At 42.1% G+C, this 12,132-nt stretch overlaps 1 protein-coding gene across 1 annotated transcript in view; it reads right to left on the reverse strand.

The window, feature by feature from the left end:
- ASPM (assembly factor for spindle microtubules) overlaps positions 1-12,132 on the reverse strand; it is a 222,198-nt gene that overhangs the window by 53,037 nt on the left and 157,029 nt on the right. Inside the window, exon 17 of the mRNA XM_033916408.1 lies at positions 10,248-10,442. Within this exon, the coding sequence (XP_033772299.1) occupies positions 10,248-10,442 (195 nt within the window). The remainder of the gene's footprint in view (positions 1-10,247; positions 10,443-12,132) is intronic.

Here is a 12,132-nt window from a genome sequence, read left to right on the forward strand (position 1 = left end):
TCTTTGAACAAGTCAAATAAACCTCTGAGTCAACTCCAGATCACCTATTTACGCTTAAGCAGAGCTTCATATCACCTGGAGTTGGTGGCAGTTCCTTTTCATCAGAGCAGTATTGAAGATATCGAGGAGCATCATCGTTCTCCTCTCTACACTCTTCATTCCTATCCTTTTCCTTCGATATATCGAATACTTCGGACAAACTCATTTTTGATGGAAGATGGATCCCAGATCATGCCTCCTGGATACCATTTGCCTTCCAGATATGCATCTTCAGATTTGAAAGGCTCTTCTTGACCTTGGCACAGCATTTCAGCTCTAGTTTCTTAATTTCTGTTTAGACTTTGAACTTTATTTATTCTTATGATCTCTGTTGCGCAGACTTGTAAGAAGGGAATTCTATGTCTTGTTATTTTGCAGGTGACGTTGCTGCTTATCTTTGGAGTGTCAGTCTGTGTCCAAAAAGCATTGATGCTCTCGTTCTTGATACCAGTGATGATCTTCCTTTTTAAACCATCCTTTTTTAATTTAATTTTTTAAATTTACTTTTTAATTAAACTTTTAATTAATGTTTTTATTTTTTCTATCATCTTATTCTTGTTTATTTATTGCTTTAGCACACAGTTCTCTGGATGTTTTTTCTGCATACCATAACTTTTGTGGAAATACAGAATTGGTATGTTCCAAACCCTCTTGCTAAACATATCATCTCTCTCCCTCCTCAAACTTATCTTGTCACATTATACTTCCCTTGGGCCTTTGGATCACCAAAACCACTAACACTGTCTCCACATACAATATATTTAGATCTTATGTCACATCCAGTTTCTATATATTATCACGTTACAATTATCACTATTCACCAGCATGTGAACTAATTTGTGTTCACCATATATATATTCACCACAACCTTTAGCATGCACTTCACAATTAGTCTTCTCATTTTGAAGACTATCATGAGCATGCATTTAACTTTTTAAACATTATCATTAAGTGCATGCATACTTCTACATATCTTCTTAGGACTCCAGATGAAGGTTATTTATGACCGAAACATGGACCGTATCAGGTCCATACCACATTTACCCTGTGTGTTACACTGATCTGTCTGCATTGCTTTTATTTGTGAAGATTTCAAATAAACTATTACATCAAGATCATTGTTTTCACAGTTTATCTTGTTTTTTTGGTTTCTCCTGTTCACTGTGGACTCAACTGGTAGACTCCCTTTGTTTCTAGCTGCTTTCCACAGACAGTGTAGGAGGACAAGATAACTGACCTGATCCATTTTGAAATGGTAGCCTTCGAAGCCAGCTTCCCCTTTGCCGGATTCATAAAACAAAGAGATGGTCTGAGACAAAAATCATTCGTAACTTCAAGGAATCGCAAGAGCCTCCGGACATTCAGCACCTTCAAGACTTTATCCTTCTTTCTAGAACCAGGAAGGCTGGAAAGCCAGAAACCAAACCTCCTGGTTGATACGGAATGTTGAGACCATCTTTGGCAAGAAAGAAGGGAAGGTCTGTAAAGAGACCACAGCATCCATGATACAGAGGTAAGGATCCCTGCAGGATAAGGCCTGCAATTCTGAGACATGTCAAGCAGAAGTAATGGCTGCCAGAAAGACCATCTTGATAGCCAGGTCCATGAGGGTAGCCTCCTGTAATGGCTTGGAGGCTGCGAGATTCCCTCCAGTATGGTGTTAAGGTTCTAGGAAGAACAGGGCTGGTAAACCGGAGGCCTAAGCCTTCTTGAAGAAAGGACAGTACAGACAATACCACGTGTACCGAGGCCCATCCAGATCTACCAGGAAGACATGTCCAGGATGCCTGGCTACTTTTCTTAGGATTCTGCCTATCATGGGGCCAGGAAGGGAACACATACAAGAACTCGTCCTCTGTCCAAGGCTGCACCAGGGCATCAATCCCTAAGCTTCCGTGCTCATATCTGTGGCTGAAGAAATGGAGTGCTTTTTTGTTCTTTGCTGTCGCCATGAGGTCAAACGTCGGCCTACCCCAGCGGTTGACAATGGCTTGAAATGCCTGAGGAGAGAGAGAAAGAGAGACTATTCCCCTGGGTCCAGAGTCTATCAGCTGAGGAAATCTGCCTGCACATTGTGTACTCCGGAGACATTGACCACCAAAATGAGTAGAAGATGAGCTTTTGCCCAATGGAAGAGAGCCTTCGCTTGTAGCCCATCACTCCTGATGCCTCCTTGCCTGTTGACATAAGCCACCACTATGACGTTATATGAAAACACTGACTACCTTGTTTGTCAACCAGGGCTAAAATTCTTCACCAACTGCCCGAATAAAACCTCTCGCAGAGCAAACCTCTTTAAATACCCATCTCTGAAATCATGTCACTACACGAAGTTCCTAGACATGGCTAGCAAAACCAATACTCAAGGCCACATCATACGCTGACTTCAGAAAATCACTGAAGACTCGTCTCTTTAACGCAATCTGAGTCTTCTTCCTCTGCCAATTTTACTTCCCTGATAGCCCTTTCTCTCCCCCCCACCCTTCCCCAATTCGATGTATATTGCTGTAATCCTCTGTTATTCGCATTGCAAATATCTTCCTATAAACATCTTTGATCTCTTGTATCCTGTTGTAAGCCATTTCGTACTGTATCCTGATCTAAACATAACTTCCACTCCTTCAGCAAATGAACTAATTCTTTTTTTTGACAAAAAAATTACAGATATCAGAACTCTTCTTGTACCCACCCCCTCTTCTCCCTACATCCATACACAAAATAATTCCTCATCTCTTCCATTTAGTTCATGTTCAACCTTCAAAATGCCATCGCTAACAAACTTACTTCCCATTCTGCAATCTTTAAATACCTCTAATACTCCTTTAGAGAGTATTCCTCCTTCTCTCCTTAAAAAATTCTTTTCTCACTTTGGACCATATATTTGGGAAATGATCTCTAAATCTCTTTCTGACTGTATCGTTCCTTCAGGTTGGAAAACTGCTCTTGTCTTTCCAAAAATCAAACAATATAATTCTGATCCCTCCCTTCCAGTAAACTACCGTCCAATTGCTAATCTCCCATTATTATCGAAGCTAACGGAAAAAATCGTTCACACTCAACTGTCTGAATTCATCGAAAAAACTCACGCCTTACATCCTTGTCAAACCGGTTTCCGCACATCTCATTCAACGGAACTGTCGCTGCTAGGCCTCTTATCAACCATACACTATTATCACGAACACCAAAAATCCATTCTTCTAATATCTCTCGACCTCTCTGCAGCCTTTGATACCATTGACCATTCTCTTCTTCTAAATAGACTCAAAGACTGCGGTATCACTGGATCTGCTTTTTCATGGCTCGCGTCCTACTTTACAGAACGCAGCTATAAAGTTCAGGCAATGAACGAAACTTCAATTTCCTCAGCTCAAATCTATGGTGTTCCACAAGGCTCCATTCTATCACCTCTGCTATTCAATATCTTTCTATCTCCACTTCTAACTTTAGCACAATCTATCGGATTTACGATCTTCGCCTATGCAGACGACATACAACTCCTTCATCCAATTAACACATCTAATACCTCTGACATAAAAGATATTAACAATAAACTGGATTCCATAAACGATTGACTTTACTCTAACAAAATTTCCCTTAATGTTAACAAATCCCGTGGACTCTTATTCTCAACCAAAAATACTGAATCCTTACCGGAAAAAATAGCCATTAAATCAGTCCCTATCCAGATGGAAACAAAAATAAAACTATTAGGGGTAATTATAGATAAAGATTTATCCTTCCACGATCACATCAGCTCTATAATAAAAACTTGTTTCTATAAACTTCGTATCATTCGCTCATTGACATCAATCTTACAGACCGAATCAATTACAATCCTGGTTCATTCTTTGATCATCTCTCACCTAGACTATTGTAATTCCCTGTTTAATGGTCTCCCACAAAAAGAAATCCGACGTCTTCAATTGATCCAAAATACAGCAATAAAACTTATTTACAAACTAGGGAAATATGATCACGTCACTCCAATCTTGAAAGATGCCCACTGGCTTCCAGTGGCCCACCGAATTACATATAAAATTATTCTCCTGACCTTTAAAATAAAATCTTCTCATTTGCCCTCATTTCTATATAAACTTCTCATCCCCCAATGTTCATCCCGTACTCTGAGATCCACAAACCAAAATCTTCTTTTGATTCCCTCTATTAAAAACTTTTTTTACACACGGAAAATAAATTTCTCTGTCACTGCTCCAACACTATGGAATTCTTTACCTCAACCTCTTCGTGACGAACAACAACTGGATAAATTTAAGATTGGCCTAAAGACTTTTCTATTCCGTGATGCATTTATTTCAGTTTAGTATCTATTCCTCAGTTATTTTTTAATTATTTAACTTCAAAAAAAAAAAAAAAAATAAATAAATTACTTCAAAGACTTTTCCCCACCCTAATGTTTTTTCCCATCCCCTCTTTCTCCCTTTTCTCTCAACATTGTAACTTTACCCTACCATCAACCCCTTCCTTCACAATCAAGTTTGTCTAGTCTATGTTTTAATATACACTGTTTGTCCTCTAAATATAGAATATATTAACTTCTCTTCTTTTTTAAATTTTACTGTAATGTACACCGGCCAGATATTTATTTGATGGTCGGTATATTAAAACCTAATAAACTTGAAACTTGCTTCATGTTGCAAACATCTTGCTTTCTCATTGCATGTATCTTCTTGCATGTATCTTCATTGCATGTATCTTCTTGCAAGCCGCCCTGAACTTATGTATCCTGCTCCAAACATATGTATCCTGTTGTAAACATATGTCTCTTGCTGTAATCACTGTAATCTCTTGCACGATTCTTGTTGTAAACCGCTTTGAACTTATGGTATAGCCGTATATAAGAAATAAAATTATTATTATTATTAAAATTGCTTTAGTGCTATTTGGATAGCTCGGAGTGCCAGCCTGTTGATGGACCAATGGTGTTGAGATGGAGATCACTGTCCCTGAACTGGATGGTTCTCGCAATGCGCTCCCAAAAGGATGGAATCTGTTGTCAGCGTGGTTCAAGCATTGATCCGAAGAGGCATCCCTAAAGGTCAATGACTGTGGATGAAGTCACCAAGCTATGCTTTAACAGGCAGATGTCAAACAGGGCAGTAGAACATGCAGAGCGTCCCTCCGTGGGGACCAGCAAAATAGAAGGGAGTCTCAAGGCACACTTCTACTGTGGCTGCCATCGAACCCAGAATCTGAAGATAGTCCCAGGCCGATAAAGTCTGTTGCGCCAGGAGCGCTGAGAATTGGCTCCAAAGCTTCCGTTTGCATGCCTCTGGAAGAAATACCTGGCCTTTCTCTTTACTGAATAGGACACCAGGTAATCCGGCAACTGAACTGGCTGCAATTAGCTCTTTTTCAAGATGACCCTGCAGAATATGATGTGTTGCTAACTTTCCGAGCCACTACATTCTTGCAGACACAGCAGTATCGTGTCCAGCACAGTTTGTGAATCAGGTGTGGCTTGAGCAAGCAGTAACCGCAAGTAAGAGAAAAACAACATGTGATTCTTCAACAAAGACAATCTTATCAAGAAAAAGGGAACACAGACAAGGTCAGTTCCCTAAACCAAAGTAAGCTGGAAAGTACCAGAAAGTCCATGTTGGGAGGGGGTGAGGTGAAGAGAACAGGGGCGTAACTATGCAAACCAAGAACTAGTGCTGCCCGATTCAGGAAAAAAATTTCGATTCGATTCTGCCTATTGAATTGATTTTTCAATTTGATTTTCCTGCCCAATTGGGTGTTTTTTTCAAACATCCAGGTGGGTTTATTTTAAAGCCTCTTCACCCCCTTTGCCCTCTCCTACCCTGTGGTGTAAACAAAATAAACTTTTCCTCTCTCTGTTAAATCCTAGCTCAGGTTCGCGGTCTAATACCAGCTCTGGCAGGATACACATTTCAATTCTGACATATTGTAATTGCAAAACAGAAAATAAAATTATTTTTCTATCTTTTGTTGTCTGGTCATTATTCAAATCATGTTGGTCCCAGGCTCTGGTTGTCTTCTGATAACTTGCTTGCCAGGGTTTCCTGCCCATTTGTCGTTTTCTTCTTTCTCGGTGATAACCATCTATCTTCCATCTTTGTCCTCCCCTTCTGTTTCCCTCCCCTAGAGGTCAAGCATCTTTCCTTTTTTTGTCTCCATCCCCGCAGCTGCAGCGATGGACCCCACCATCTCTCCTTTTCTTAACTACCCTTTCATCCAGCATCTCTCCCTCCTTCCTCACCACCCCAGGGTTCACCATCTCTCCCATTCTCTTCCCAACTACCCTCCTATCCAGTATCTCTATCCTCATCCCCCTCTACCATCCCTTGTGTCCAACTTCTCTCCCTTTCTGTTCCTTCCCTCCCTAAATCTTATTGTCTACCATCTCTCTCCCTCTCCTCTGTTTTTAGATCCATTATTTTCCCCTCTCCCCCCCAGTCCAGCATATACACATCTCTTTGAACCCCTCCTTCCCTCCTTCTGTGTACCCCGAAGGCCTGCCAGTTTAAACAACAATAATAATAATACCGAGTATGTGAATGAGCTTGAAAAAGGCTCGGTCCTGGATATCTTATAAACGTTCAACCAGGACCTGGAATAGGTTAAACAACAAGAAGTCGTGGGAAAGTGAAAGCGATAGACAAACTGGGCAAAACTTAAATCGTGCCGCCTTCTCCTACTTAGGTCATGAAGCGGAGAAGCCCTGACTCACCAGTGGCACTTGGGCAGGGTCCAGCAAGGCCAGATCCCACACTGCAACAATCTCTTTCAGCCACCAACCTCTCTCGACAGAGTGGCGCTCTCGGCCCCTTCCCCGACGTTAAACTGTTGCGCTCCAAATCTTCCTCTTCCTTCAGCTTCCTGACCAGTGTGGCCAAAGCTGGCTTCGGGAAAAAAAATTATTTGTGATCGTGGGTTATAGGGTTTTCTGACTACTTTTTTATACTGTCCGCGGGTTATTTGGGGCGGTATTCACTATGTTCCCAGCCTCAGTCTGGTGTTCCAGCAGCCTCTCTATGCAATCCAAGCTTCAGTCTGCTGCTCAATAGCTTCTCAGTGCAGTTCAAGCCTGCATGTTCCCCAAAGCCTGAAGGCATGGGGAGGAGGGTTGGCCACTGAATCAGCCAGGCCAATTAAAATAAAACAACGAATCGATTCATTTGAAGTGAATCAGTGATTCGATTCGAATCGAAAACCGGGCAGCACTACCAAGAAGCAAAGGGGAAATGTGTTGTCTTATGCACATTTGCTGAAACCCTCAAGGGAAGGCATACAGCAAGCTTGGCAGAAAAATTATAGGCTTGTAGAAATGATGTAGGCAAGTAGGTGTAGTGTAGTGGGTATAAAAGGTAAAGCACAGGGACAAAAGAGAGAATGAAATATTCTATCCTCACTTGTAGAATGAGGCTATAGAACTTCCTCCCCTGTTACAGCTTTTTGAATTATTAACTCTTCCTTTATTTTTCTGTATTTGCTTTACTGCTTTAATTATTTTATCCATAAAATAAACTGCTTGGATTCGAGAACTGTAACAGGGTGTTATACGGTCATCCCCTGTGAAGGGCTCTTAGCAGCCGGCCTTTCAGACTCTGAACTGGGTGTCCATTGCAATGACCCCCACCCCTCCAAACTGTAAAGATAAGAATCGGTCACTAGAATTATCCAGGAGGAAATTTGGAGAGGCATGCCCCTTGAGATGGGAGGCTGGATGCAACCCCCACCAGACTGCTCTGTGCTTCCGGTAACCAGGGAAGTGGTAACTAAAGTGAGCCTTTCTGGAAAGTCCATTGAGAGAGAAGGTGGTCTTGGATAAGCTTCATGAGTGCTCTTGCCCAAGGGACCACCTCTAGTGAAGACATGAAGACTGCCAATCAAGTGGAGAAAGCTTCATCCAAGGCTAGACAAATCATAGGTTGTATCCGTAGAAGTTTCGTCAGTATTAAGCCCGAGGTCATAATGCCGTTGTACAGATCCATGGTGAGACCCCATCTGGAATGCTGTATGCAATTCTGGAAGCCACATTACCAAAATGATGTGCTGAGAGTTGAGTCGGTTCAGCGAATGGCCACCAGAATGGTCTCAGGACTCAAGGATCTCCCATATGAGGAACGGCTGGATAAGTTGCAGCTATACTCACTCGAGGAACGCAGAGAGAGGGGAGACATGACCGAGACGTTCAAATATGTCACAGGCCGTATCGAGGTGGAAGAATATATCTTTCTTTCTTAAAGGACCCACGGCAACAAGAGGGCATCCGTTGAAAATCAGGGTGGGAAATTTCATGGCGACACCAGAAAATATTTCTTCACCAAAAGGGTGGTTGATCACTGGAATAATCTTCCACTACAGGTAATTGAGGCCAGCAGCGTGCCAGATTTGAAGAAAAAATGGGATTGGCATGTGGGATCTCTTCATGGAGGAAGTTAGGGGGTGGGTCATTAGTGTGGGCAGACTAGATGGGCTGTGGCCCTTTTCTGCCGTCATTTTCTATGTATCACTAATGTCATCAACCCTAGGACCTGCAGATAATGCTACACCGTGGGAATCAGATTCTATAGCAGGTCTGAAATCTGCTTCTGGAGCTTCAGTCTGTGTGGCTCTGGAAGAAAGGCCTGGGCCAAGGTCATGTTGAACAAAACTCCCAGGTACTCTAGGCTCTGGGTCAACTCCAGCTGGCTCTTCTTAAAGTTGTTGATAAATCCCAAGTCCTGGAGGAGTTGGACCACTCTCAAAACTGCCAGTTCATTTTCCTTCTTAGATGGGGTTCTGATTAGTCAATTGTCCAAATATAGGTGCAGCTGGATCCCTACCTTGCAGAAGTGTGCTGCCACCACCATCACCTTCGCAAAAGTATGAGGTGGCTGTCGGAAGGTCGAAGGGGAGCTGCTCCAGCACATGAAACCACATGTACCTACTGTGAACCTATCTGAGTCCAGACTGACCAAAAGGACGACAGCCTGCTCCCTATCTGGGGAGGGGAGGGGCTTGGTCCCTGTCCTAGGGTCAATGTGTTTTCTTGGAGGTTTGAGAGGGATGAGAGCCAGAGACTTACTGTATCTTAACCCCGCTGAACCTCTGTAGTGATCCCTGAAAGGACCTCTGCATCACTTGGCCTTCTGCATAAGGACATAATCTTCAAAAGCCTTGAAAATTCCTATGTCCCGTACCCCAAGTCATCCAAGGTCTGCTGTCCAGCAAGGCCTTAGGGAGACAGTCTAACAATTGCCATCAGGTCATTCATATTCTTGCCAAATAGCATCTGCCCTTGAAAGGGAAGCCTGCTCAGAGTGGTTTAGAGGCTGAATCTCCTGCTTACTGTCTGATCCAGAGCATCAATGCAAAAATGGCCGCCATTTTTTGCATTGACTGTGAAATTTATGAAGGATTTGCACAGAGGGTCGTGGTGGATTGCCTTTGATGCAGGAAGTTTTTCACCCCTGACACAGCAAGAGTGAAACGGAAATTTCCCCGTTGGGTGGGCTGCTTATCCACGAGGCCTGGGTAGTGGGGCTTGCAAATAAGCCTGATTGGAGACAGCTGGGACTTCGTGGACAGCTCAGTTTTTCTTTTTTCCTTGCTCAAGTTGCAATATTTCTGACTGTGCCTCTGGACTGCAATCTTTTTTCACACGTTTGTATGTGAGATTTTGGCATGCTAGATGTGAGGTGTTTTTTGGGGGGCTACTACTGTGCCTCATTTTTTCATCACTGTTTTTGATATAGTGAAGACACATAAGTGGAGGTTTTTTTAGCCATATGAAGCTTAACTGAAGCTTTTTCTCCACTTTTTTATGTGTCTTCTTTTTTTCAGACTGTGGGTGTATGTGTGATGTGTGGGTGACCTTGCAGTGTCCCATAAGACCCTTGAATGTTCTATTTAGGGCGCATTTTGAGATAAATGGGGATCTGGCACCACCAGGTGTACTCCCTAAAGTAGACACCGTTTAATCTAAACACCCCCAGCTTCACTGAACTGAGAAACTCAGAACAGAAGAAGCCAAGAAGACCAGAAGCCTGAGAAAGACCATCCATCTGCCTGCTGGGAAATGGAGAACTGGCTTACCAGGAAGCTTACCATCCTATATATAACAGAGCTCAGCTTTTGTGTTTTCGCTCTCCACCTGCTGGTGGATGGTTATAACCAACTCATCTCTGAATTCATCTGCTGATGATGACAAGGAAACCCAAAATAAGGAAACCTATTTATACCTGAATGACAATAGCTGATTCTCTCTGAATATTTTCCAATTTTGTCAGCTTGAATGCCCAAACTTTCCTCTGTGTCACATAACGTCTCCAATGTTTCTGAATGACAACAGTGGCCGAAATACATTTTCTGAATTTAAGACGAGCCAAAAATGCAACAGCAGCACCTTGGATAACTCGAGCAGCTTTGTCTTTTTTCTGCAAAACAGTAAAATTCTGCATTGAAAATTTATTTCAACAAAAATTTGCAATAAATCATGAATTCTGAACAAATTCAAGATAAGATTTTAAAAAGTCCATTAGTCACAAGCATTTAAATATCTTTAAACTTCTTTAACTTATCTACATCTGAGTTGCTCTCTTTCACTGGTTTTGTCAAGACCATGGCTTTGGCCATTCCAATTAAGTTGGAGAAAGAGGAGGAGCCTAGGGCAGAGATGTTGTCTATCTTGGACTATGAGTCTCCTCTTCCTCTAATTATTATTTTAATATGCTATATAAAAAATAAATTTAAGGATGTGTGGGGGCCATTTTTAAATTATTCTAATGAATAATTTACACTTTTCCCAATTTTAATTCTTACATGTGGATCGGGGGTGGGGGGGGGTTGGATTTCTATTAATAATATATATGAATGATAAGATATTATATTCATGTGGTATATTTTTTTGTTGTATATGGAAGTGGGAGGTGGTAGGGGATATATCTTTTTGTTGTATAATATGGTAGATTTTCAAGTGATATTGTATTCTAATTGTTTGATATTTACTGTACACTTGTGAATTATAAAATGAATAAAGAATTAAGAAAAAAAAAATTGTCACCACATTGATACTAATTTTTCAGTTCTCACATCAAAACTGGAAGTAAACTGCATTTACATAAGAACATAAGAAGTTGCCCCCGGTGAGTCAGACCAGAGGTCAATCCTGCCCAGCGGTCCGCTCCCACGGCGGCCCATCAGGCCTAGTGCCTGAACAGTGATCCCTGATTAATTTACCTCTAATCCCATCCCTATAATATACCTCTACTCTTATCTGTACCCCTCAATCCCTTTGTCTTCCAAGTACCTATCCAAAGCTTCTTTGAACCCCTGTAGCGTGCTCCTGTTTATCACATCCTCCGGTAGCGTGTTCCATGTATCCACCACCCTCTGTGTGAAAAAGAACTTCCTAGCGTTTGTTCTAAACTTTTCCCCTTTCAATTTCTCTGAGTGCCCCCTAGTACTTGTTGATCCCCTTAATTTGAAAAATCTGTCCCTGTCTATTTTTTCTATGCCCTTCATGATCTTGAAGGTTTCTATCATGTCTCCTCTAAGTCTCCGCTTTTCCAGGGAGAAAAGCCCTAGCCTTTTCAGTCTGTCAGTATATGAGAGGTCCTCCATACCCTTTATTAGCTTAGTTGCTCTTCTTTGAACTCTCTCAAGTACCTCTTGAGATACTCCATGTCCTTCTTGAGATACGGCGACCAGAATTGAACACAGTACTCCAGGTGCGGGCGCACCATAGCACGATACAGTGGCAGGATGACTTCCTTCTTTCTGGTCGCGATACCCTTCTTAATGATACCCAACATTTTGTTTGCTTTCCTTGAGGCTGTTGCACACTGTGCCGACGCCTTCAATGTTGTATCTACCATCACTCCCAGGTCTCTTTCAAGGTCGCTCACCCCTAGTGCTGATCCCCCCCATTTTGCAAGTGAACATCGGGGTTTTTTTCCCTATATGTACGACTTTGCACTTCCCTATGTTGCAACTCATTTGCCATTTTTTGGCCCATTCTTCCAGTGTTGTCAGATCTTTTTGGAGATCTTCGCAGTCCTCCATGTTATTTACCTTGCGATATAGTTTGGTGTCATCCGCAAATTTAATAACCTCACATCCGTTCAT

This window comes from Geotrypetes seraphini, chromosome 12 (assembly GCF_902459505.1).
Source record: "Geotrypetes seraphini chromosome 12, aGeoSer1.1, whole genome shotgun sequence".
NCBI lineage: Eukaryota > Metazoa > Chordata > Amphibia > Gymnophiona > Dermophiidae > Geotrypetes > Geotrypetes seraphini.